The sequence below is a fragment of the Nipponia nippon genome, unplaced genomic scaffold (genome assembly GCF_047370975.1).
Source record: "Nipponia nippon isolate SJK-2023a ecotype South Korea unplaced genomic scaffold, ASM4737097v1 scaffold_5, whole genome shotgun sequence".
In the NCBI taxonomy this organism is placed as follows: domain Eukaryota; kingdom Metazoa; phylum Chordata; class Aves; order Pelecaniformes; family Threskiornithidae; genus Nipponia; species Nipponia nippon.
The window spans coordinates 58300778-58328524 of record NW_028262369.1 but is presented as its reverse complement, the minus strand read 5'-3'; the positions used below and the strand labels follow the sequence as shown (position 1 = coordinate 58328524).

The window sequence follows — 27747 nt, the reverse complement described above, 5'->3', positions numbered from 1 at the left end:
GGAAGCAGTCCTCCATCTTCTGGAGATGGAAAAGTTGTCAAGCAATGCTAAAAACTGGAAGCCAAACTTAATGTTGTTTTGAATATACTGCCTTGAAGTGTGTGTTGCTGTCCAAAAAATAAACAGAAGCCTGACCCTTCTCAGCAGTGCCCAAACACAGCTGGAACAGCCAGGCTGGTTTTGGATTCTCCTTGACATTGGTGGGAAGCCCTTCCTCCCCAGCTTAATGTGGCTGGAGATGGGGGAGAAAAAGGCAAGGAGAACAAAATACTTCACACACTGATTTTCCAGTTCATGAAACAATATTTTCATTTTTCCTATCCCAGGTTTTAAGCTGCAGTTACTACTGCTGCAGCCGCAATTAATATTTCACCTTCCAAAAAGAGGAAAAAAAATCTGTGTTCCCTGTGGATTCCCAGGGAGACACTCTGCTCTGCTCTGCAATTAGTGGTGGCCTTGGGTAAATGACCTAAAATAGAAATGTTATTTTTGGAATCATGATAGCTACTACTTTTTACTCCTCCAAATGCCGGTTCTTCTTTTTGCTTTGTACTATCATTAAAAATAGAATCCACAATTGCAATGCCACTGCTTTTTGGTTTCTTCCTGCAGCAGGACACATGTTATCTTCCCAACACTACTGACATGAGAAATTACATGGACTTCTAATCCTGCCAACAATCAACGATCGGACCTAAAACACTGCACCTAGCGTTTGAGAGAGAACCATGTCTGGCCTACGTTGTCCTCGTCCTACTGACAATGGAGCTTGGATGACCAGGAGATGTGAACTGTAATAGCTTAATGCTTGACACCCCGATCCAAAACCCATTGACACTAATGAAAATCTCTTTCCTTGTTTCAAAGGGGGTTTAGAACAGAAATTCAGGCCTGTATTTAGCATTTATGTAACTTTAAACACCTGACAACATCCCATGGATGTTAGAGGGGCTCAGATGCACCTCTCTTCTCCAAGGCATGCTCCAGTGCTTTGCAGAATCCAGGCCTTTGGCAGAAAAACTGTGAATTACAGTGCATTTTAATAATCTGACTCACCATAGTATTTTTTGAAAACTAATTATGATTTGCATTTATCATTATTACACTGTAGATAGCTTGTCCTGATGTTATACACAGCAAATAAAGCAAACTCTGGAAAAATAGCCCTTGCAGTTCACGCCTTTCTTGGTCAAAGCTTGGATGGAGCTGCCAGCTTCATAAAGGAGATGGACAAAGGGCCAGCAGGGCTTTTTCAGGAGAAAGAGATGTCCACTGGGAAAATCTCCAAGTCCTTCCCTTCTCTCTTTTCTGTCATTCTCCTGTAAAGTCTTCCCTAAAAAGGTCAGTATTTCTCCCCTTCTCAAGCACAAAGCTGAGGAAGCCAGATGGAACCATCAGACCATGCACAGGGAGAAGCTCCCACCTTGCTCCCATGGGACAGGCATTGGCACACCCAGAAGCCCGAACAATGCCTTTGCAAATCAAAAGCACACCTTGACTGCATTTATTGGCAGGATTAGCAAGCAATATGACTGCCTGTCCCTGACTCAACCTCTCCTTTGCTTGTGTCTGCTGCTCTGAGGGTTTATAACTGAGGAAGCAGAAAGGAAGAGCGGGCACATCAGCTGGTAACAGTTCGGAAACAGATGTACATTCCTGCACAAAACTCCAACGTTAGCATATCCAATTACTTTGAAACCATGCTCTACTCCGACTGTCTTATCCCTAAAGCCTCTCTCTCCTTACCTTCTGCCTCTTATCTGCACTGCTCACTCGCTGCTCCTTTGCTTTTGATTATAAACTTGTCACTGCAGGGTGAATGCTTTGGGAAACATCCGCCTGCTGCATCTGGCCACTGCTGCGGTGCAGCACAAGGAATATGGAAACAAAGCCCACAAAGGAGAAGTGCAAGGCGAAACATGACTGCCTTTGCAAAGACAGCATGTGGAAGATGCACACACCAGATCACATTTAGTGGCTGCTGCACAAAAGCATTAAGGAATTATCCCCTAAGTCACACCAAAGGCAAGGAAAACAAAAATCAGCTTAACTACACCTCGCTACAATAGAGGTCATTCAATGCTGGATGCAATTTGCAACAGGGTAATTTCTGAAAGGAGAGATGATGCTCTTCTCTATAGCAGTAGGTAGTGAGGAGGAGGATGGCAGTAAGCACAGCAACATTTTTCTTCATTCAGTTTGCTCCAAAAATTTGTGTCCCTGGCAGTTCCCCCAACAGAGAGGAGCTGGAGGAACAGTCCAAGTGCATTGAAATGCTATCGCCTTTACTGCCAGGGCACCCGACCTTTCCCTGCTTCCTACTGTGGGCAGAGGGAAGGGTGGCAGGAGGCAGAAATCCAAATGGTCTCCTCTGCAGAGCAGAGGGCCTGAAGGGTGATCTGCTGGCCAAGCCCTGCCTGGGGGACAACTGGACCACGGGCTTCCTACGGAGAAAAAGCACTGCCCCCAAAGCCCAGTCTGTGTTCATTGTTTTCCTCTAATTTAGAAATTTTAGAAGCCTGGTAAAGGCAGTGGAACACCAGCAGCATCATAGTAGATGTCACATTTAAACAGGGCATTAAACTTTCACCAAAACTATTTTTTATATCATAGTTTTTATTTCATAACCTCTTTCCCACCCTGCTGTGGTAGCAGGAAGGATGCATCCACCCTGTCCTCCTTGGCCAGCAGTACCTTGGTACCACGTGGCTCCCCCACAAACCTCTCAAACTCCCTCTTCCTTCAGGAGAGCCAGATCACATTTCACCCGGGTCTGCGCACACGTAGACTATGCCTTTGGTCTGCTCCAAGGGAAGATATTTGCAGTATTGTCAACACTGTACTTAGCTTTGGCACTAAGTACTGCTAGGGGACTCGGCGGCCGTAAAGAGTACATACACACACACGGCAGCTCTGGAGCGATGCTCGTTGGAGCTGGGCTTATAGACTTCATAATTATGACACAGCCGAGTTTCACCATAAATTTCCCCTAATGAAGCCTGCCTGATAGTAAAAAGCTTTGCACATTTAGAGGTTACACACAGAAACAGCCCCCTTAGGGAGAAATCCTGCCTCACTTTGTCATGCAAACACTCCTTCGGGCTTGTTCACAGGAGCCAGGCAGGAGGCTGGGGCTGTTCATTTATTTAATATAGCCACAGTGTACACAGGAGTGAGGGGCTGCTTTGCTGTGAGAGCCTGCTCCTGCTCTGCACTGTGCAGCCGGGAGAGTCATGGCCAAGAGCACAAGGAGCAGCAGCCGCTTAGCTGGACCAGGGCTATGCCACGTGGCCGCATCCTTTTGCCACCGCGGCTCCAGCATGATGCCCAGGAGCTGCATGTCTCCTGCTGTGCTTGCATGGGATGGGCCTGGTGGTTATCACAAAGGCAAAAAGCCTGTGCCAGCTGAGAACTGGGCATTTTGAGATATAGCCACACAGTCCACCCCCAAAACCCCTCTGACCCCAACTCCTGGAAAGACCAAGTTTGACCCCATGGAAACACCTCACTCCCCAGGAAATCAAGTCCTGCCTTTGGTGATCACGGCAGGGCAAAAGAAAGATGCAGAATAAGCATTACCGCACATGTCGGCAGGGTAGAGGGAGAGGAGAGGCAGCAATGAGCAACTCCGCTCGCTCTCACAAGCTCAGGTCTGCTCCCCTTGCTCCTGGTGCTCTCAAACACAGACCAAAATGCAGCCCTGCTTCCTCCCCGAGCAGCCTTTTGCAGGCACCTATAGCACCTCCAGGCAGCGCACACCGGGTGCTCAGCCCCACAGCCCTACTGCCCTTCCATGCTCCACGCATCCCTGCAAATCCACGGCAGCTTACCACTGTAAACGTAGTGTGAGCACGCAGAGAAGCCAGTGCTGTTAGCAGGAAACCTGTTTGTTGGGAAAACTGTGCTCTTCGCAGCTGTAGAGCATAGAGGTGCCCCCCCAGTCTTCAGTGATGGTTTCTCTTAATACTTGGAAATACAAATCAAATACCCCTTATGAGGGGTGTTTTGCCCTCCGAGGCACAGTTTCACATCGGCACGACTATCGACAGTAGTTTATTTCACTTACAGGACAGGCGAGGAGCAATTAATCAGGTTTCCCCAGTATAAACGTTGCTTGCCCTAACTCAGCCGAGGGTGGTATCTGCCTTCAGGTCTGTGGGGCTGGCAGACACTATCCCAGCCCCCTGTACTCACAGACCTCCAGGTCAAAGATGCAGAGCAGTTGCCAATTCATGACCCCAGCCGCCAGCACTGAGCCCTTCTGGAAACCTGGCTTTGGGGTGTGAGCGGCAGAGGCACCCATCCTATCTGACTCACTGGGGTCTTAAATTGGATTAAAAATCTATTTGCAGAACTGCCTCGCTTTCCGACTTCTGTGCTGCACCTGAAAACCTTTCCTTTTGAAAGCAAACACAGGCTCTCCCCAGGGGCAGCCTGGGGAAGTCTTTCCACTATAAACATTACCTACCAGTAGTGGAGTCAGCCCCAGGCAAGCCAAAATTCCTTCTCCTACCAAGGAACACTTTCCAATCAAACCAGACATTATTTTTTCCATTAATGAGTGTTGATACCTACTGGAAAACTTTGCAAAGAAATCCGCTGCAAACTAATTCTTCTGATACAACATCGACATTTTACAAGTTTCTTTTGTCTTATTTATTTTTATTATTCTTATTTTATTTTATTTTATTTTCCTGCTCTGTATTGAAAACGTGATCTTTGCTGCTCAGGAATGCGTCTGTTCCTGCAATTTGGGCTGTAACTGAAATCAGAGGTCCAAATCTGATTTTGCTCTGCCTTAGCTCCACGGAAGCAAGCAGAGTTTTCCCACATTTTCCCTGGTGTGATGGAGAGGAAAAATAGATCCATCGTCTTCTGTTTGATACATCAGAAACCCTGGAGCGGCTACCACAATTTTTATGCACTAGGATACCACAGTTTCAACAGCAGGATATTCTGGAGGAAAAGACATCCTCCTATCTACCTCGGCTCTTGCTTCCCCAAAAAGTACCATTTAGTATTTAAAAGGGGGGAAAAAAAGCAGGGAGAAAAATGGCAGGCAGATGGGCTGCGTGGCCAGCATCACCTCTCTGGGGTACTCTCCCTGGGGTTTTCTACACACTATTAGCTGCTTTCCAAATGACCCATATTTTGGGCTCCATTGGGTTACTCCAGGAGGGTCTTTCCATGCCCCCCACAAGTAGTGGGCTTGAAGGGGCTTCCCCCGGCTGCCCCCAGATCTCCACCCCTCCTGCAGTTCAGCATGCCCCAGGTGACTTCTGCCACCCCGAGGGACCACAAGGCAGGTTCCCACCCCATCACTGCACAGCAGGATGTTTGGGGAGTAGGGTGCTGCAAGGGGCAGCTTGAAAAGGGGCAGCAAGGGGTTTGCAAGATCCCCAGCACCAGGGGGTGCAAAATAGGGCACCATTTTGCAAAAATGGGGCACCTTCTTGGGCATGCAAGGCCTTGCACACCCTGCACCCCAATTCTGGCAAGGTACCGCCGCAGCATGGCCATGGAGCTGGGAGTAGGGCCCTCGGCAGCATGGGCTGGGAGGCAGCCTGCAAGCGCTCAGCAAGCACACCAGCACCCCAAAAAACCCTGGTGGGGGGGTACCCTGGAGGGGTGCTGCAAATTCAGCATCTATGGAGGTGGGGGTAGTGATGGGGGGTGGTCGCCAACTATCTTTTATTCGAGGTGCATTCCCAAGATTTTAGTTAAGTGTAACATAAAACTGTGAAAGTTTAGCAGGGGAAAAGCTTTCCTCCCACTGACCTGGCCGGCCAATCAGAAGGGAGCCCCGCACCTCCCTCACTTCTGACAACTATTTAGCAACTGAGCTCAGCTAAAGTTTCCAAAAAGTTAGAATAACTTCCTCTCTCCAAGACCTCAATTTTTTGCACAACCCCGGTCCTTGAAATAAGAGCCCTTCAAGCAACCTGGAAAACGTTTGGTCAGCAAAAAAAAAAAAAAAAAAAAAAAGCCCTCCTGTTTTTCCAAAGGATCTGTCTCAGGAATTTAAAGCACATTTAAGACACACACACACTCACATAACATAAGGAGGGGGGGAAAGTCTCTTCCCCTCCCCTTCTTGCAGAAAGCATGGAAGAAAGCTCCAGTTCTCCTGTTTCCCCTGTGGATAGCTTGGGGACCAGTGAAGAGGAGCTGGAAAGGCAGCCAAAGAGATTTGGCAGGAAGAGAAGATACAGTAAGAAGTCCAGCGAAGATGGCAGCCCTAACCCAGGGAAGAGGGGGAAAAAGTCCAGTCCCAGCTCCCAATCTTATGAAGAACTGCAGAGCCAGAGGATCCTGGCCAATGTCAGAGAGAGGCAGAGGACTCAGTCGCTCAATGAAGCTTTTGCCGCCTTGAGGAAAATCATCCCCACTTTGCCCTCTGACAAACTCAGTAAAATCCAGACCCTCAAGCTGGCGGCACGGTATATAGACTTCCTCTACCAGGTGCTACAGAGCGACGAGATGGACAGTAAGATGACGAGCTGCAGTTACGTGGCTCACGAGAGGCTGAGTTATGCCTTCTCCGTATGGAGGATGGAAGGAGCGTGGTCCATGTCGGCCTCCCACTAGCCACCGCCCGGGCCAGGCGAGCCCAGCTGCCGAAGGGGTAGGTACTGATTTCTCTTCTCCCAGATGATGCTCCACGTCTGTCTCGCTGCAGGATGGGGTGCCTGTGGCTCCCTTCGCCAGCCTGGCTTTGCTGCCTGGCTCAGTCCTTCCCAGGGAGAGGTGACACAGCTTTGGGCGCAGGGATGCTGCTGGGCAGGGGGTTTGGGGCCACCAACTTGGAGGTGAGATGGGCAGCATAGACATGTCCAGCCCCCTCCCATTCCCCCATGCCTGAAAAATTAGAAGAAAAAAGAAACTTCCAGGCAGGCAAAAATGAGATATGCCCCATTTTTGAAAAAAATCAGCATGTTTCTGTTCTGCGGGGATGGGGGAGCTGAGAGGGGACTGGTGTTGAGAGCTGGCTGATGAGGATTGGGGGGGAAACCATTGCTACATGAGATTTGCCAGAAAGCACTGCTTCGGGGAAGGGTTTTAAGAGAGGAAAAGGCAATCAGTACAACAGGCTGACAAGGGGATCCGAAACAGCTGCTGCCCCGCTCCACGGGCGCCTGTACCCTAAAAACCCAGTGCTGAGCCAGTGGTCCCAGGGCAGCCACATCCTCTCCCAGCTCGGGTGGGACCGGGGGGTCCACAGGATCCAAGTGGGGTTCAGCGATGAGTTCGCCCCCGGTTGTGTTTCTCTTAAAAGAAACAAGCAGCAGATGTCGGCTGCAACCCCAGGCTGTGCCCCTTCCCCCTCGCACAATAAAAAACAAACAAAGATAGAAGAAACTTTGCCAAATTTTTGTATTTGTTTGGTTTCCCTTCCCCAAAGTGCCAGTAAAGCAAAGGCTGGTGTTAGATGTAGTTTCTTATTTACTCTCATCAGTAAGCCCTTCCTCATCATTTTCCATTAGCAGAAAACTACTTCCTCTTAAGTTGCCTTTGCAATATTCAGGGAGGGAGGAATAAACAGTAAGAAAGGAGGAAAAAAAAAGGCCCTTAATAACACCCTCATCTCAAGATAATTAAGCAGAGCAGCTCTGTGTTGTGTCAGCCAGAGTTTGCATACAGCCAGTCGCTCTCTGGGGCTTGGTACATAAAGCAGAGCCCGCGAACCCATTTTGGCCAGCAAACATTCAAAAGGGAAATTTCCCCCCCCCCCCCCCCCCTTCTAATGTCACACGTGATGTAAAATGAAATAATTTCATCATGCGGAGAATCGGCTCCTTAAAGACGAAAAGAAAGTTTATCCCAGCTCATTGGCCAGGCTTTTTTAAAGAGGCAAATCCATCTTTGTTTTAGCAGCAATAAATGGCTCATTTAAAAAAAACCTTGATGCAACTACAGTACTTTGTTTGAAATAGCCAAAAAGTGTGCAACCAGGGCTTACCAGTGGTCTAAAATGCAGCCTTAAAACTACTTTAGAAACCACTTGAAGTAAATGTTTTACTCGCGTCCTGAAATGGTTTGCATTTTGGTGTTGCAATTAGGGTTTCCACGCGCTTTTCTAGGGAGCCCTCAAAATGTTAGGCTGCTCAAAAATTAGTTACTCTATCCATTGCACAAGCTGCTTGTTTTTTAGTTTTGTTTAACTAGGTAACGCTGCTGTCGTGGGTTTTATGGCTATTGATCGCGTTACTATTTTTTGCATGCTGTGCCCTAATTTCAACTGCAAAAAGCCAAAGTTGAGTTGCTTTTTAAGAGGATAAATCCTCCGTTTATAAAACAGAGTGCTTTCTCCCATGCTAATCTAGCTAAAAAAGCTGCAGCAAATAGATTAAAAAAAAAAAAACCTCACATGCAAAAACCCAGGCTTCTTGTCAAAAACAGATGTAAAATGTCCCGAACACATTTCTTCAGCAGTTTAGACTGGCTGAATAGTAAAGTGCTGGGATGGAACAATGCATTTATTCTGTTGTTTCCGAAATGATGTGCTGCCATTAGCTAATGATGTTTTTAAAACTGTTATCTAATATACAAGCATTCCTCTCTATCACACAGTACTTTAGCAGCAAAGCTTGCTTTTTTTAACCATATTAATAGTTCAACAGACAGTGATTTTTAATTAGCATTGCTCTGACAAGGAAGATTTTATAGGTAGATGCTCAGATTGTCCCTACTTAAAAGAAATTGTGAGCGGCATTTTGGACTGCGTGAAAAACCATGACAGAGCCAAACCCTGACGCGTTTTTGGTTTGCTTCGGAGTGAATTGGTGTTTGGTGTCTTTGCCATAACCTGACCTACAGCCCAATGGTTAGAGGTGGCTTTTTGCTCTGCATTTGCATCTCCTATAGAGGAAGATCACCCTTCCGCAAACCCCTGGACTTTCCTCCCTTGCCTCTCCTTTTTTGCCTGTGTGTGCACGCACATGCGTGCGGTTGAACTGTTGAAAACATTGTTGACAAATGGCCTGGTGCGGTGCGGTGTCAAATTCTGTCATTTATGGTGACAGAAATTATGTCTGCCAGCAAAAAAAAAATACAAGATCCTCAAGAAACCCTCTAAAATGGGCAAACTTAGCTGGATGGTGTGTCACGGACTTCTGTGTGGGTCTGTCCCAGGCAGAGGAGTCTTTAAGCATAACAGGGGAGCAGCCTGTGCAGTCTCGATGGCAAAAAAAACCTTTAAGAAATAGGTATCTGAATTTGGGATCAGCTCCTGCCTTTCCTAGGGAGTAGCGAGCACTGCAGATGTTGGGGGAGCATGAAGGGGTGAGCTCTGTTTGGGCTGGATTCCCAAGGCCATGCTCCCTTTTCCCTGTTTTCTGGGGGAGAGATAGGCAAGGAAAGGTTTTCTCCTTGGAGAAATAGTTGTTGCCCCGTGGCTGCAAAAATGAAAAAAATCAGAGGAGCTTTTTGATTAGGAAGTCAGAGCCTTGGAAACTGGTAAAACGCCACCTGGCCTTTGCGAACACCAGCGGGTCACTGCTGCTCGCTCCTCTGGCCACGAGAGGTTTTCCTGTTCTGCTCCGTGTAATTACAGACAACTTACTCCAGTAGTTTCAAGAGAAGCAGGCGCAGCTTTGCACTTCAATTAGCATAATAGGATGTTTCAACAGACATGCGAAGCTGAGCCATCCTCTCTGAAACCTCCCCATCCTCACTGCCAGCACCTGTGCCCCTTCCCTTGCAGCCACCTTTCTCTTTTTTCTTCAACATGTTCAAGATGCTCTAAACTGCAAAAAATTCAGGAGAAAAAAAAAAAAGTTTCCTGTTATTCCATTTAGTAGGAAAAACACTATCCAGCTAGGATGTCAGGAGCATCAGCAAAGTGTAAAGGATGATGTAGCCGTAACCCTCGTCCCAGTAAGACCAGTTTGCCAGCAACCTCCTTCTTCCCACTTGCTGCAGCAGGGCTTGGGATGAGCCCTTTGTCTCCCCTGGGCTGGTACTGGCACTAATAACACCTTTCCCATCTTTTTTGTACTGGGGAGGCTGCATGCAACGTGTGCGTGTGATACACAGCCCTCTTACCGTTGTCCCTTCAGACTTCCAAGGCTGTTTCCAGTAAAAAACGCTAGCATCCTATTTCATTTTGTCCTTAAAGAAGCAAACAGATGTTATCTCTGCTGGCCCTGGGAACAACCTAATTCTATAGTTTATGAGAGCAGTACAGTTAACTGGGGATGTTGTGACACTGAAACTAAGCCCTTTTTGTCCCAAAAGCCCTATTTTTTTATACGCATCCTTAGAAAAATGTAGCTATGTTTTCTTGACAGGAAGGATTGTAAAGTTTGGTATTTACATTAATAGGCTTGTAGCGGGGGGTTTTCATCTTAGTGCCTTTAAAAGCCCAGCAAAACGCATTTTGGATCTTCTGTTTACGTTCATGTCTTTTCTTGGGAAAGAATAAATCTGCTACACAGCAGACACCAAATACATTGTGGTCAGCCAGAAAACACTCAGGCTCAGAGACTTTTGAAAGAGAGGGTGCAAGGAAAATGCATGTCTCCTTCTCTGGAGCAAAAGACAAATCTGCCATGGGGTAGATGCATATAAACTAATTACCAATCATAAAAAGTTAGAGACACGCATGGTGGAGGGAAAATGTTGAATCAAAACTGAAGGACTGCTTAGAAGAGTGGCAAAAGCATGTTATTACTTAATCCACCGGAGCCAGGGCTGCGGTAAAAATCCTATCGGGAGAGATGTGCATTGAAGAGTCATTAAGGGAACAGTCAAGGCATACATTTCAGCTAAGTAGACCTAATTTGTCTCCAAATTAGTCATCCTCACACCAGTCATCTGTGCAGAGTAGCTCTAATTTTAAGAGCATACGAAGCATCCTCATTAAAACAAAGGGGAAGACTGCAACGTTTCTCCTTTGCAACCTCCCTTCATATTCCTTCCTTCAGTGCTTTTGGGGGCATATTTCATAGAGTTATAGGTAGCGGTGATAAATTACACTTGGAGATCACAGCAGCCTCTTACAGAGCCGGGACAGATCCTGTAACCACTGCTGAAATCTCTTTTGGGGACATTTCTTGTCACTCTTTCCCTCCAGCAATATAATTATTTTTATAGCTGTAGCTCTGAGAATTATTTCCATGTGGTTCAACACGACTTTGAAATCTCCAAGCCTGAAATCTCTAGAATTTATGTCTTGCCGTAGAGCCGTAGGAATAGTTTGATGAGGCCATGAACATGTAAGGGAACGCCACCACAACCCCGAGCACGAAGAAAGCTCGACATGTAATCAGGGAATTACAGCTGCTGGTCAGGGAAAGCACACATTTTGGGTAGCTTCTCCCCCCCCGCCCCAGGCTTCGCAGAAGATTAAGAAGGGGAAAAAAAGTTGATTAAAATAAAGTGCTGTGCCATGAAAAATGCAATGGGCCAGATCCTCAGCTGGCTCCGAGCAACCTCGCTGCTCCTTGCTAGCTGACAATCCCATCAGACATCTCAGTGGGTTGCTATAAGTGATTTGGGGAGTGCTATACACCATCAGTTATGATTTACTTCTTAGGCAAATTTGGAAGTGAGGAAAATCAAGAAGTCCTCCAGCTGGATACTAGCAGCCTCGTGCTAATTAATGATTAGTTCTGAAGAATTAAAACAGTAGAAATATTTGTCAGGAAAAAAAAAAACCTCTAGGCACCCCAGTATTTAATTAGATTTGTAGTTGTAGAAGATGACCACTCAGCAACAACAAGTAATCATACACAAATAACAAATTGACTCAGCCAGCCAATAAATCAAAGCAAGGCAGTGCATACCCTCATACACATCTCTTTAACCACTTCCACGCCAGACCTGGCCGACAGCAGCCGGTCCACCCAGCCCATGCTGGGGCACAGCAACTGTGCCATCGGGGCCAGCTTTTGCAATGCCTTTGTCCTTCTCCCAGCAAGGGGAGCCAGTTAAGCAGCAAAGAGGCTCTTCTCCAGCAAGCACCCCCTCAGCTGGGCTCTTTGTTATGCTCTGCTCAATACCCTCGGCACTGCTGGCGCTTATATTTTCTCTGCATGCATGTGGACGGGCGTGCAAGGTGGGGATCGGGGCTCTGGTAGCTCTTCAGGATGTGCTTCTCCTGCATTAAAGCAGGGCTTTCTTTGAGGGGTTGACGTGTAAAATAGAGGATGTCCCTTTGAACTTTTTCCACAGTCTGTCACCCTGCGGCTTTTAGTGGTAAGGAGGGTTTTCCCTTGGAAAGGGGGCGAAAAAAAAATCAGCCTTTCTCCTCCAAAAATGAGCCATCACATCATGGGGAGTAGCATCAGGAACCTGGAAACAGGAGCACCTTGCTGGAGGAGGGTGCAAACAGGACAGGGAGGCTTTTGGTACCACTCCTGTAAAAATGTTAAATAAACAACAACTGTTAAGCCCTGTTGCTAGTAGAGGGTTTCAAAGAGGCCACTAGATCCCTGATCTCTCCAGAGAGTCCTCCCAAGGTCTGAGCCTTTTTGGGTGGAAAGGGCGTTTTGATCTAATCCTATGAACTGAACCCCGGAAAGGCAGCACGGACGCTTTCCCAAACCAGAAGCCAGTGGGTCAGTTTGTCAGTGCACAGACTTTCATCCTGCCTGCAGGCGGGGCTGCCTGAGCCTCCCCCGGGCTGGGGTCTCCCCGGCAAGGGGGCAGTGGGGCACCCCCAGACCTCTCCCAGGGACTTCGTTTGTGAGCCTTCACGTGATTCGGGATTTTTGTTTTGGCTTCCGCACTTTGGCAAGGGATGAGAGTTAGGCAGACCCAGTCTTGTACAGCTTGCAAAAGTGATCAGACATCAAAAAGAAAATAACCCTTGTGCCCTGCACTGTTCAGTAAGCTGGAAGTGAGGTATAGTCCCTCCTCTTCCTCCCATCTTCTCCTCTCCATCTTTTAACCACAGCTTGGAAAACAGAAAAGTAAGTGGGGGGTGGGGGGTGGGGGGGGTGGGAAGAGACAGACGTCTACTGGTTCAGCTTGATATCTATTTACTGGAAGAGGTCCAGTAAGCCTGTACTAGCTTTAATTGAATTCCTAATAAGATAGTTTTGCCTTGTTAACTGCCACCCCCAAGAAGAAGCTTTACCATTTCGTTAAGAGATATTAGAACTGCCAAACACATGCTTTAAAATGTATGAATAAGGTTTCGGAATAATTTAGCCACCAAAAATCCTCATGCAGTAATTTATGTGATTATGCCTTCGCTTTAAGCTGTTCAGGCCTCCTTCAAAAATCATATGTTTGTGCTTAAATGTAAAGAAACCTAATTGCTCTGCTAAGACAGATGTGGGGGGATCATGGCTGTACCGAGGTTCCTGTTAAAAAAAAAAAATCAGCTGATCCAGCTTGGAAAATTTGGTAGGATAGGATGGAGCCAGGGAGAGGCTTTCACACAGAAAGCAGAATTTTGCATGGCTGGGGGATTCTTTGATGCATCTGCACCCAGTGTCTCCAACACCAAGCTCCTTAACAAAATGAATCTGCCAGAGGGATCTCACACAGCCACAAACACGTACATTTAAGACTGACCCTTATGGAATGTTTCATGCGCACCGTGATGAAATCTCACTGTGTAATATGGCTTGTTAGAAGAAGATCCTGGCCAGGAGGGGAAGCTCAAAAAATCATGGGGATGTCAGAAAAAAACAACAAAAAAATAGGGGCAGACTCAGGACAAAGGCAAACAGGCATATGCTTCCCAGCATACAATTTGCCATTGGTAACAGGGCGGTTTATCTTTAGTGAAGAAGAAAGGACTTTAATCCCTCTGCAGAAAGCACGCCTGGGGAGCACTGCGGCACCCCACTACCCCCATGCCATCACCCCAGGGATGCTGTTGGGAGCATGCTCACCCCACAGCACAAAAAACCCACCCTGAATGTGCTCAGGACAGAGAAGAAATGAAACAGCATTTCATTGTCAAAAGGAAAGCAGTGAAATGCAGAAACAGTGTTTCGTTGCTGGTCCTCTGCATTTCACCACTTTCCTTTCGACATCTGAACAGCCCCATCCCACCGCGCCTGCTGTGCATCTCTGCCAAGGGCGACGTATATATAATAGCACTTATAAAAGTGTTGCCCATTTAAGAAAAATCTATAAGCTCCTACTTGGGCATTCATAGCAATGACCCTGGGGAAAACGGTGGTGCGGGCTGAGTTGCACACACGGCACGGCCCGGGAGGAGCCCGGTATCCATGGGTGCTCGGTGATGCCACCCACCTTGAGTGCGGGGGCAGAGTGGGGTGTCGTCCTCCCCAGGAGCACATTGTTGGATGTGAGCGATGCACCCTCATACCAGCATTACTACGGACACCACAGGGCTCCCAGGAGAAAGACATTGGGGCACAATCAAACCGTTAATCAAAGGAGTTAGGATGGGGAGAAAAGCTTTTCGGTGCATTGAAAATGAGCACCTATCTTTTTCTCTCTTGCATGCTTCCCACTGGGATGCCCAGCACTACCTCTGTGCCATGTACACACCAAACTACATCTCACAGGTACCTTTTGCCAATTCTTGTGAGCTTAAGTCTTTCTTCCCCCCAAATGCACAGGCAAGTTTGCCCAGCAGGCTGTGGCACACCAGACATCAGTGGCTGCCATGGCATGGGGTGGGTGGCAGGAATTGAGCCCATGCAAGAACACCTGCATGGAACCAGAGACTTTGGCTATGGCAATGCCTCTGGGAGTACCTGGGAATCATCACCATCAAAACTTCTTGGTAAGATACCGGGACATAAAACTACCTGATAAAAGCAGGCCAGATGAGATAAAATTGTCTTAAAATCTATGCATGCAACATATTAGTGTGTATTTTTGCACATTAGATAAGATGGCCATTCTGCATCTGCTAAAGAAATCTATTATTTTGCCCGATATGCTCAGGAAACTTCTAATATCACTGAGTCCTTTTTGCTGCCTCTAATTGCAAGCGCGATGTTTCAGGCACAACCCTGCAATCTCCACATTCAAAGCTCTCTTCAGGCTCAGTGGGGTTTTATGCACTGAACAACCAGATATTTTGCAATAAGTTTTTCATCCTTTGCCATGACAAGGGCTGTTTAATAGATTCCTGTTATTACAAGCACTAAATAATCTCTCTTTCATACTGTATGGGCCTGAAATATTCACTGTTGGAGGGCAGCTGGAGTGCGGCTGAGCATCTGCTTTCTCACCACCTTCCCTGTAGAGAAGTTGTGAGCTTGCACTTGGGTTTTGATGCAGAGAGGTGGTTCGGAGCCCTGGGTTTTGAACTATTCAAGCTGCAGTTTGTGCCCTAAGAGCAAGGGAGATCAGGGCATCCCTTTCCAGTGATCCCCCTCAGAAATGTTGAAAACAATTTAGCAATCAATATTCCTTGCGATAACTTAATGTGTGCAAAGGAGTAACTCACCACAGTTTTATGTGCCAGGGAAATCAGTGGTGGAGAGTGCAGTAAAAAGACTCCATCACCCCAAAATATAATTACAAGTACCCCTAGTCAATGAATGCCATGTGCCCAGAGGGCTGGGGATACAGGGTAGCATTTTCAGCCGTGAACTGGGAGCTCAAAACACACTGGTTTTCAATAGGACTGAGTTAAATCTGAAAATTTTACTTGTAAGTGCTGTTATTTTGTAAATCAGGCAATACTTTCACTCTCAATGGGTAGCAAAAGGTAAATATTTTAAAGTGGTTGAGGAGCCGAAGGGAAATAGACATGGCTTTGAAAATTGTAGCTATTTCTTAGCTGTGTATTATGTCAGAATGAAAGACAAATGCCTGGCTTAAAAAGCAACAGTCTTCAAATATATTTCCCTTTTTCGATACTGGTTTATCGTTCTCAAATATATCGTTATTGGCCCATTTTCTGCTGCAATTAGAAAGGTTTTTATAAGTACCACATAACACCTTAGCAGGTATGCACACAAGTCCCAAGTACATTTTAGATCTGCTCACTCATCCCTGCTCCTACAGAAAAAACCCCTCCTGTTTATAGCACATTCAGTGCTATTTCCTAATGCCATAATTTCACCAGTCACGCAAATCGGTTGCGATGTATTTTTGTTCCCCAGTGCCCTTCTTTCTTAATCTTTCATTTAAACGCTACTACACGAGTTCTCACGCAGTTCTAGCAACATTTGCATTGTTTTAAATTACAAAGCCTCTTTCTAGATAGGAAATACATAGGATCCCCCCTTGAATTACTCATTCACTGCACTGATCAGTCCGCCCTTCAGGTCTTCTTTATTTCAGGCACATCTTTAAAATTGTACACGCAGCCAAAATATTTCAAAATGAGGGGCTTTTCGGTCATTTCTCACATGCCACACCAGCAAAGCCAGCCTGACAAAGAAGTTTGGAGAACCCCAGGGGAGCAATTCCATGCAAGTTTTCCCATTGCATGCAAATATGCAGCTTGTCTGTGCAAGCTGCAGCACCCTATGCTGGCCAACCCCAGTACAAGCCCATCTTAACATTGCATCTTAAAGAGGTCCTGCAAACGGCACCCTCCCCATGCAAAGGGTGTTTTCCCATGCTGTTGGCACAACTGACTTGTCCCTTGGGGCTGGCAGAAGCCCCTGGTGCAGCAGTCCTGCAGCAGTACAGGCAGCAAGCACGGGGCAGGCTCCTGGGGATGGGGTGGTGTTGATCATGCCCTGGAGCTGGGCACAGTCCTTTTTCATGTGACAAGGCCAGCATAGACCAAATGTGCTTTAGGAGGCAAGGGCCAACACTGCCATGGTGAATGCAAAGAAGGAGAAGAGGAGAGGAAAGGAAAGCTTCCTGGACCTCTCTCAGGGAGCCCAGGCCAGGACTCAATGCCTAAAGCTTTGCAGGGGATTTGATTGCTGGGACTATTTGGGGCATGGGTGAGTTTTGAGTTGCTCCCTTGTGCTTCGTACATGCAAACACAGCCAACAAAGCACCTGCAGCTCCACAGCTGTGGCACGATCAGGGAGGTGACTCAGGAAAGTTGTTGGTCCAGTGGTGCAACACAGAGCAGGGCTTTTGCCCCCAAGCAAGCTCACCGCTTCCAGCTGGTTCACTTCTTACAGGTGTGCATGTGAGCTGGCCATGGCATGGGGATGCCGACACTGGGCAAGACAAACCAGCCCTGAACACAGCTCCAGCCCAAGTGCTCAGCCCTTTGCAGGCACTGCTGGGACCCCAGCCTTTAACCCTGGTCCGCCCCCAGCATCTCACAGCAGGACAGGAGCCCTCAAATTCGGTCTCTCCACCTCCCTGGCTGCCAACATCCCAGCACCATGTAGGGATGTAGCACCATCAGGCTTTACCCCAGCAGCTCCAGGAGGTATTGGATGGGGCTGAGAGGCAGATGAGGCTGTTCCTCCCATTTTCATTTTCTTAGGAAACTAAGAAATTAAAAAAAAAAAGAAAAACAGCATTTGGCAGCAAGCAGAGGGTGGGGATCCCTGCCAAGGCCTGGACAGCTGTACCTTCTTCACTAGCAAGTTGTGTGATCAGCAAGGGCTGTGCTGAAAGCCAAGAGGAGTTACCATAGCTGCCACATTGCATTTTGCTGATCCTCCCTCTGGGAGACACCTTAAAGAAACAAACCCACCCTAACAGCTACGCCAGCACTTACACTCCGCCATGCATCAGAGGAAAACTATGGGTGACCTCTCAGGGTTTGTGTTTTGTGTTGGGTTTTTTTTCCCCCCTTTCCCCAGTTTCCAGCATTTCTGATCCAAGATGAGGGGACAGGGGAGGAGGAGAGTAGTTTATACAAAATTGTTTTTCCGTTTTCTGCAGCCTCGCTTGCGTACAAAAAGGCCACCCGCCCCTCCCATTCATGGCCCCGGCAGCACTCCTGTGGCTGGACCTTCCCGACAGCTTGAAATAACCCAGGAAATTGTGCAAAAACCCCAGCGGGTCCGATCCCACCCGGCGGGAGGCACGCATAGCTCTGCAGCCAGGACCAACCCACCCCAGCCTGTGCCCTCGCATTGCAAATCTTGAAGCTTTTGCCTGGCGGCGTTGTAAAAATAGCAGAAGGGAAGGGACACGTCAGGAGGAGGGAGGGAGATGTTATGAGCATGGAAGAGCTTTGAGGAGCACTGATGGGCTGTGCCTGGCTTGCAGCAGATACCCACCAGGAGCATTCTTGCCAGTCCCAGGCAATGGATGGGAAAAACCTCCACTCCCAGCAGAGTGCGTAATGAAATGAAAGGTTTTCAGATTTCTTTTTGAACAGAAACAGAAAATTTTTCTTCCTTTTCTTTAGGAGAAGAGAGACCTGTTTCCAGGTGTTATCCCTGTTCTATCTGTCCCCTACATGACAGCCAAGCACTCCCCAGGCTTCAAGATTTATTTTTAAGCTCATCAGTGAAACAGCCTTCTGACCTTCACAGCCTTCTTTCACATATCCTGCCATGTGTATTCTTGTTTCCATTATAAAGCTCATTTTCCTTGAAAACATCTCCAAAAGATACTTCCAAGGAGCTGTGCTTGCTCCAAAGCCATACTAAGGTACCCAGTTACCAAACTGTTGCACAAACATCCCAACGATGCACAAACATACTTAGCAGCTCTCCCTATTCTACCAGCCCCATAATTAGTAGTTTCTCAGGCTCAGAGAGATATGTTTGATGAAAAAGGTGGAAAGTCACAGAAGCAGAGCACAGCTTGCTCCTGGGCTTTTGCTGACCCAGCATCTGCTGGCACTAGAGGGCAGGATAATATAATACATTAAAGAGCAAGGTGTGTTTGAGGTTGCATCCGAGAGGCACATCTCAGTATGTCTAACGGAGCATGGGGCATAGCTGGGAGCAGCCAGGAGCTGCCTCAGTGCACAAAGCAAGGAGGACCTGAATTTTGCACGGAGCACATCCCACAGCAGTGATCATCAGGACAACAGTCTCCTAGGTTATTTAATTTAACTTCCACCACATTGCAGTCACAGCTGTCTGCTGCTTTGTCAGCCACATAATTCAGCCACATAATTCAAGGTGAAACATTTTGCCTTGCAAGGGGGATACTCTGAGCAGTATTCACTGACACTGTGTGGCAGTGTCTGATCAAAAGCAGTTGGTAGATCTGTGCAGCAGGCACAGACAAGCTACACCGCAAGTGCTGTAGCTCAGATTCTTAGAAATAACCTTTTTCATACACATCGACCAGCTGATGGTCAGGCAGTTTTCAACATACTCTTTCTATATAGAAAAACTGTTTTTTAAAAAAATCTCATTACCTTCTCTGGTGTGTTTTTCTATGTGTATGATTAAAGTTGTACTGTCTTCATCTTAATAGGAGATTTTAGATTAGCTCCAAACAAAACAAGTACAGGTTTAGTTCATTCCTTTATTTACAGCCACTTCAATAAACAAGCAAAATTTGAAAAGACTACTCCAAGCATATCATGCAGTACAGTCCTTTCATTAGTGAAAACCTCATAGAATTGGCAGGCTTCAAGAGCAAGGTAATTTGTGGTCTAAACACAACAAAAATTTCTCTCAAGCCTCCCAGGCCTCCTTGCAGGGAGGCCCTGATCCTGCAACCATGGCATGCCACCCTGCAGCATGGTGGATACAGATACCCTATACATGACTGCAGAAAATATTGTGGGTTGACAGCCAGGAGCAGCAGGTTGTACCCTGAAAAAGCAATATTTTTTGACATCACAACTTGTAATATGCGATAGCAACTAAACGGATCAGGTTGTACCAGTGTGACAAACCCCTGCCAGGATGCAGCCGGTTCCTACCAGCAGCTCCGCAAACCCAGTGAGGCACAGGATGCAATGAGCATCACTCCCAGCTGCTGGTACGCAGTTCTGCCAGAAAGCATCTACCATTCACTGAGGGACTGAACTCCTGTAAAATGTAAAGATTGGGGTGCATGTTAACAAGCTGAGCCCCACCGAGATGCTGTACCCACAGAGCTCTATGCACTGTAGCACTTCAGCACAGCGCCAGGCCCAGCTGTGTCCCAGCAGAGCCAGTCTGCCCAGCAGCTCCTGCTCAAAAACTGCATTTTAAGCTGAGACACCTGAAAACAGCACAGGAGCTCTTTCAGGACCATAATCAAGATATTGGGTTAGGGAGATGAGAGGGACAAAAACCAAAATATGGCTGTCCCATAAATTTCTTAGAAGAGAATCACAAAGAGCTGCTGAATAGAAGAAATGTGGGGTTTTGGTTGCAGTTTGGAAGTGCAGATGTCTCACCCCTGCTTTGCTGCTAGAGAAAAAGGGAGGGTCTGCAACCATACACTCAGCTGCTAGGAAATGGGGTGTTTTGCAGGACAGCAAATTGGGACCCTCTGCAGAGATGGTGGTTGATGAAGGAGCCCCCACACTTGCTCCCATATGCTCTGTTCATCTCCAGCCTATTTCGCACTGATGCTTTTGGATGGGGCTGTGCATGCCTGTGCCCCAAGTGCCACAGGATGTTGGGGCTGGCTCTGCTCTGGCCAGCCAGCTGACGCCCCTTGTTGGGGCAGTCCTTTACATCAGAGCTTCTGAGCTAACTGTATGAACAGCAGCTCTTTTCCTTCATTACTGTGTGCTATTTGATAAAATGGGGCCAGCAGGCTTTGCCCTCCTTGCACCCATAGCCCATCCTGGGGACATTCATTTCCACTGTGCCCTAAATGAAGGAGCCAGGCTGAACATGCTCCTAGTTCAGACCCAACTTGCCCATACAATTTTGGTTGATGGATGGTGCCTCGGTTTCCCCTCTGAGAAGCAAATGCTAATACTTTTCCTTTGCATGCCTGTTGCCTGCCCACCTTGTAACCTCCCCATGAGACAGGATGTTCCTACAAACAGTGCATGTAGAGAAGAGATCCACATGCGACCAGACTGGTTTTTCTCTGCCCAGCCCCGTGCCTCCCAGCCAGCCCATCCTCCTTGCTGGTTGTCCTCCCCATGGCACAGAACATCCTCTCAGTGCCCTGTATTTTTAGGTGCTTTTTGCATCCCAGCAGGATCTGACCACTGCCAAATGGAAACCAGCTCTGCACCGGGGCCAGGCTGAGCAGCCTATCTACCGCGATTTATATGCATTTCACAGCTTCTCATTTCAGCGATCTAAATTGCAGATGTGTGCTTCAGATTTGGAGAGAGACAAAACGGAAGGAAAAAGGTTAAGCAGCTCTGTGAGTCACTCCAATACACAACTTACTGTTGATTTAGAAACCTACCTCGGCAGTAAATACAGAATAAAGTTCTCCAAACTGTTTAACCTTTTGTATTCTGGCCAGCAAAACAAATAAATGACAACAAAAGATCCCTCCACAGTCAGAAAAGCAATAAGTCTGGAAAACCCTGCAGCTGAGTTAGTACCAAGAAAAAAGTGACCCAAAGCAAGTGATCTAAAGAGGGGGGAAAAAAAAAAAAGCAGCAGACATGAAAGGCAAAGAGGTAGGCGCATGCATTAGCAGAGCAGATAATGAAGAGAGCATATAGTGCAGGCTGTGCTGCTCTCCGGGAACTGCTCCAGGCAGCACAACACAAGCAACAGCTTTCCAAACAAGTGGAGGGAGGCTGCACAGTCACAGCACAATGAAAAAAAGAAAATACAGCCCAAACCCTGCTCCTGCTGAAGTCAATAGGAGAAGTCTGGTTCAACAGGCAGCAGCACCCACTTCGTGTGGGAGAGCTGTTTGCATCCAGGCTCTCCTTGGAGTTGCATGGACTTGACATATCCATTATAATCCCAAATTATTTTACTCACAGGCTGTTTGATTGCTGCTTTTGGGGAGGCTAGGAGCACCAGACTGAAGGTAAAGGACATCTCAGCTGCGTAACTCAGGAAGAGCTCAGTGCATAATTGCAAACAGGCATCGCATATAGTTAGACAGGAGGATTCACAAGAGAATTAGCTTTACCACAGGCAAGCAAGCCTTACTATGCAGGCAGGGTATGCACGCATCTGTGTTGAGGAAGCTCTGCAGAGGGCTGGCACTGAAGACGCAAAGCAGGCTGTGCACGGAGGTGTCTTTATCTCAGCTTTGGAAAACCCTGCAAATTTAAGGCAGTTGAACCATACAAACCCCCAAGATCTTGTTGAATAACTTTTGCCTTCAAAGCACAGGGTGTAGCAGCGGAAGGAGAGCTTTCCCTGGGATTTGAGGCACTGAGTGGGAGTTGAGAGAAAGGCCAGCATCTGCTGATCTCAGGGTACCACCAGGAGAATACTGCACAAGGATCTCAAGGAGTTCACTTGGGCCAGAGCCATCCTGAGGTCCCCAGTTAAAGCAGAATCACTAAAAAACTGTGCAAAGTGACCAGGGGAGCCAAGGGGGCTTTAGGGTCCCAACAGTTGCAATGATTAAAAGGAAAACTGATGAGCCAGCATTTACAATATAAATCAGACTTTCCTTAAACATTTAGGCATGCTTTAAATCACCAGTGCAGTAGTTCACAAACCACAAGAGATTGTGTGGAGAAGAGGACACATTTTAAAAAAAAATCACCATTATGGTCAGAACACAGATGCAAAACTCAGGGCAAAGACAGAACTGCCTGCGTGGTGTTGCTGGATAATAATTCATACTTAAACACCTCTTGGACTAATTTTCTCCCCTGACTTCCTAGATCAGGGATGCAACCTCCCCCCCAACTTCATACAACAGTGATAACTGCTTTTGAATGCAAGATTCACTTTCTTTGTCAAAAATCATGCTGATACCTGGAGCATTTCTCTCACCTTGCTGTGAAAGCCCTCTTGTGTTTCTGCAGCTTTGAACAGCCTGTGCCCGTGGTTCCTGCCAATTCCCAGGCAGTTGCCAGCCCCCCACATCAAATGTGAACTGAGACAGGATGTCAGAGACCATACTTCATGTTCTTTTTGCCAGTTTTGAACTCTTCAAAAGATCATATGTTCAAGCTTTTCCACCTGAAGTCTGAAGACTAAAACCATACCCTATTAAAAATACTACATTAATTGATCAAATAAGACATGACATGATCTGTTAATGACATTTTAAAAGATACATGGGGCTTTAAGAAAATACCAGTAAAGTAGGATTAAAGCTAGACATGGCAACACGAGGCTTCTGGTACAGAAAGGAAAGCAGAAAACATCAAGATTTTTGCATTAAAGATGCTACTGAGCCAGCAGTATATTACAGACATTTTCAAATATGTGTTTCTGTACTTTAATCTCTTTTCCCCCTTTGCTGTAGATCCTAACATACTGGCTTTTGCTTGCTACAGATAGACATGAAACTGCAGGATTCTCCTCCATGTTGCAGCCCCTCCTGAGAAGTAGGATGGGATCTTGGGGAAGATGCCCCTTTTTGCAATGTAACTACAATAGGTGATGCCTGCCAGTGGGAGGGAGCCCCTGGGAAGTAGAGGAGACTTAAGCATCAGCTTCCTCCGAGGCAGGACAAAACCCACACTGATTACAGGGAAGAATTTCATGTTGCTTTTGAAGCTTTGTGCAAGGAAAAGCCTTAAGAAGTGCAATCAGTGAGACTACAGAGAGCTGCCAGGAGCACACACATCTCCCTATCATTGCTGGTATTGAGTTGAGCCTGAAAGACAGCAAGGAGCCTAAAACTGGTAGAAGGCACAACACAAAGCTGGGGGAATCTGAACCAAGAGCTGGGATCATCTCCTGTGCTCTCATCTTGGCAGAGGCAAATGACAGAGCAAAGCACAGAGGGAGCAAAGGGAGTTGAGGGGGAAGAGCGAGCAGTAGACCAGGAGAAGGAGCCCAGGAAACCAAGAGCAGAGGAAGCAAAGGGCCTTGGAGACCGAGGCGATAAGCAGAATGAGCAGCTTGGGCTAGAATTTGTCACAAAAGGAAGCTGAGACTGACCAGGCATCACGCTAACATGAGGAGCCTGTTCCCAGTGGATATCTCCGCTTTGCTGTGCAGACAACTGAGCGCTGCATCACATGGATGTTGCAGGCACAATGAATGGGATGAAGGGGGAGCAGCCAGACCTACCATGATCATCAGGGTCAAGAAAGAGACAGGCTGGATGCAGAAAGACTTCCAGGAGCCAGTAACACCCTTTTTACACCTGCACATCCTCCAGGGGTACAAAAAACAGGGAAGGAGGAAAGATGTAAACAGGGTTCCCAGAGACAGGCTGTAGGGTACTGGGAAGGTTTCCCCACCTTCTCTCCCACCCTGGTCCCAACTTTAACCCAAAGTTGAGCTGAAGCTCCTACCAGCTCTCCCACAGGAGCAGTAGGTGCTCAGCTCCCCACCTGCAGCCAGGGATCCCCAGCTCTCATCTGCTACTGAACCTGAAGTAGCTCAAAATTCACCCTGACAGTTTTGCAGTTCCCCACCCAGCAGGCAGGCAGCCAGCTGCCTTGGAGGCAATCAAAGAACTAACCTGGTCAAACACCATTGAGCTGAAGCATAAAACTATTTCACCTTCACTGTGTGTGCATACTCACTTCCCACACCAGAGCATCACTCTGAACTTGGCCTTCAAACAGCCAAGACTATCTTCCTCTCATCTGTTATTAGGGAAGTGAGAGGCTCCGATGAACAGACTGGAGCTGAGAGGTGAGGCCAAAGAGATTTAGGGCCCCTGCAGAGCTGAGACTTTTTTTGAAAGGCACTAAATTTCCTTGAGCCTTTTGAGAATACCAGTCTACACTCATGTCTGAGAGTCTTTATCATTTAGTTGCTCTTTGAATCTCTTGGAAAAACTTCAATCCATAACATACAAGACCAATGTAAGTAGGGATAAAGCAACATTTTCAGGTTTGTAGTATACAGCTGGAAGTCCAGGAGAAGACACAAACTGGTTCAGAGCAGCCCCTACATGCCCTGCTACTGCAGTGGGCCAGGCCATCTCCACAGACATTTCTGGTCCCCTAGACTAGACCACAGCTCCCTTTCATGGAAAGGCAACCCACAGGTGTTCCCTTGGCTCTCTTGTGCCTAGGAGCAATCCTCAGCCAACAAGATGACTTGGCTGGGTCTCATCAGAGGTGATCCCTTGGCGAGGCAGTGAGTTCCCAAAAGCTAAGCATCTCATCCACAGCCCATGCACATGGGAGGATCTTTGCAGACATGGAAAAGGGGAGCAGATTCGCCCAGAACAGATACAAACCACCAATTTCTGCAGTCAGAGCCTAGCTTGTGTAACCAGGCACAGCTCCACTGAATGGAATAAACTCAGCTCCTTTCATTAACAGAGCATAGATGGAAATAGCTTGGATGGTTTAATACTAGAGAAGTCTAAGAGCCCCATCCCCTGGATTTGAGACCATTCCATAACCAGAGATGAAAAAAACAAGTGAGGTGATGGGAGCAGAATAGGGACATCTCTGGAAGGAAAAGCAATGCCAAGAGTTCTCCTTAGCTTCTGGAGCTGCTGTAATACGGCACACTTCAGCTAGCTTTCTTATTCCAGCCCTACCTACTTTGGGGGCAGCATGCAAACACTTGGAGATTAGTCTAGGTCCTTCCTTCATACACATCAGGATGCTTCTGCAGCATGCCCTTCCCTGGAATGGAAAGCACTCCAGTGGAATAACCCAGGAGCGTTTGCCAAAGAGGGACTGAGGGGAGGGAAGGAAAGGAAGAAGAAAGTATTTAATAACTCCCAAATCATTTTAAAAAATTTATTAGCTATTATTCCAGCTGTGTGACCTCCTGAAGGGACTTTCTAGAGGGCCAGATTATGCAGTCAACTAAAAATATAAATAAACATGGAAAGGGCAGAGATCACTTCATTCAGCCAAATCATGTGGGATGTGAGGTTAAGTTTTCTGTAGGGTGCATCCGTGCACTTCTAAGACACCAGTGTGGCCCAACAGCTCCCCCAGTCTGAGGACACCTCCCCAGTCGGTGGGCATGGCACAAGCAAATGAGTTATTTTAATTTGGGGAGTCCTGACTTCCAAAGACTTCCTGCCAGTCCTGCAGGGACAGAAGCACGTTGCACTGCTGCAAGGTTTCTAGCTGCAGTTCAAGTGGGCTGCAGCTTCAGACATGTTGCAGAGACTAGCTCCCAGTCAGGCACGCTGCTCTGGGTAAGGGTCTTTATCCTTCCTAGCTGCAGCACTCATATTCAGGTAGGAGAAACTTGTGAGTTCCTTTCCATTTGCATTTCTTACTTCTTCCACCTTCAAGGAAAAAGTATGTTTCATAAGAACCAGCCAGTCTTCCTGAGCCCGTCTCCTAAAACTTGATTTCATTCACTTATTTATTGATGTTGATTTAAATAACTGCTGTTTTAAGGTAGCCTTTAAGTTGAGGAACTGCTGATCCTTAGAAACCTATTTACCTTTTAAGTGAAAATATAGTAAGAAATACAGCTAATCACATTTGCTAAGAACTGAGTATCAGGTGGAAGAGGAGGCTCTCTCCACAAGGTGTGGTGTCTAAAACCAGAATCTCTTTGGTTGTCAGTGGCATCCCTGCAGTTGTGCTCCCTAATAGCTGAACAGCAACTTCACAATATTACATATATGTTTATACACGCACACAAGTATTTACTGATATGGGCAAGTGCTGTATTATAGGTGCATACATGTGTAGGGGAAGTGTGTGGCGTACGTACAGTTATGATGAGACATCTGTGCCTGAATAAGAGTGGCAACCAGAAATTTCAAAAGAAAACAAAAGTATCTTTAATTGGTAAAAAGCACAGAGGAGTGAAAAGTGCTTAAATTAAGTCACTACAGACATCCTATGCTCCTCCATAGCCACAGTATATTTAAAGTCTATAAATGGTATCAGCGATGATCTGTGTACCGCATGTAGAAGCATGCACACACACTTCTCTAGACAGAAATAGATCAATGCTTCCACATACCCTACCTGCATTTAGTTTGATTTCTTAATGAGCCTTTAAAGCTTCCACTTTAACTACTAGATGTAACATCCAGCCTCTTTCACACTTCACAAACATACAAGTGCAGTTTTAACCTGGGGAATGAGAAGCTTAAGGAAACATTTTGCTGTACTGCAAACATAAGCTGCATGTAAAACTCAGTTGTATAAAGCAGAAAAGCTGTTCAGCACTAGTCAAACCCAAGCAGTCAGCTGAGAAGCCCACCAGCAGTGACTTCAGAGCAAGCCCCTGATTCACAGGAGCACAAGCTTAGCTCAGGTCTCCACATCCTAGGACAGCTTGTGAAATTCAGAGAGGAACAGCATTGCCAAAGTCAAAGTACAAAGTCTTTGTTTTGAACAGATGCAGAAAGCTCCTCTTCCTCCCCCCAGAAAGGAGATTGCATTGGTATCACAGTGACATACATTATTAGCTCAGTGGGAACCTAGCAGAGTTCAGATTCAAAGGTTCAAACAAGTCCAGCTTGCAGCTGGCAAACCTAAACAAGTCCAGCCAGCTGGCGTTGAGCTGAGTCATCCACACAGTAACTTGGTTGAAAATGTTGACTTAATCCATTCATTTAATCACCCAAATCCAAAAAACCCTGACAACTGCAGTCAAGAAAACTTACATCTGCCTTTTGCAGAATGACAGACTGGAAAAGACCACGTAAGCCAATTTTCCAGAGCTTTTTCTAGGCTTCTGTGTGCATGCTGCATGTGTGTATGCTTACATACAATTCAAGTTCTTGGTAGTCGTTCACTAGCCTGTTCTGATCCAGCAAAGTACATTGCATGTCCTTAGTGCATATGCTAAACCCCTCTGAAGTCAGCAGGGCTAATGACACACATTTAGACATTAAGCACGTGATTAAATACTTCACTAAATGTAGATAAGCTAAGGACACACTGACTTTTTTGCTCCTTTAGCAGAGAGATTTCATCTTTGCATGTTTCTTCCTCCATGAGTTTGAACTTCCTGGAGTGAGGCTGTTTGT

General features: G+C 46.8%; 1 protein-coding gene across 1 annotated transcript in view; it reads left to right on the top strand.

Annotated features, from left to right (window-relative positions):
- The first annotated feature begins 5881 nt into the window (after nt 1-5881).
- TWIST2 (twist family bHLH transcription factor 2) overlaps nt 5882-27747 on the top strand; it is a 38234-nt gene continuing 16368 nt past the window's right edge. Inside the window, exon 1 of the mRNA XM_009461077.2 lies at nt 5882-6625. Within this exon, the coding sequence (XP_009459352.1) occupies nt 6106-6588 (483 nt within the window). The 5' untranslated portion in view covers nt 5882-6105 and the 3' untranslated portion in view covers nt 6589-6625. The remainder of the gene's footprint in view (nt 6626-27747) is intronic.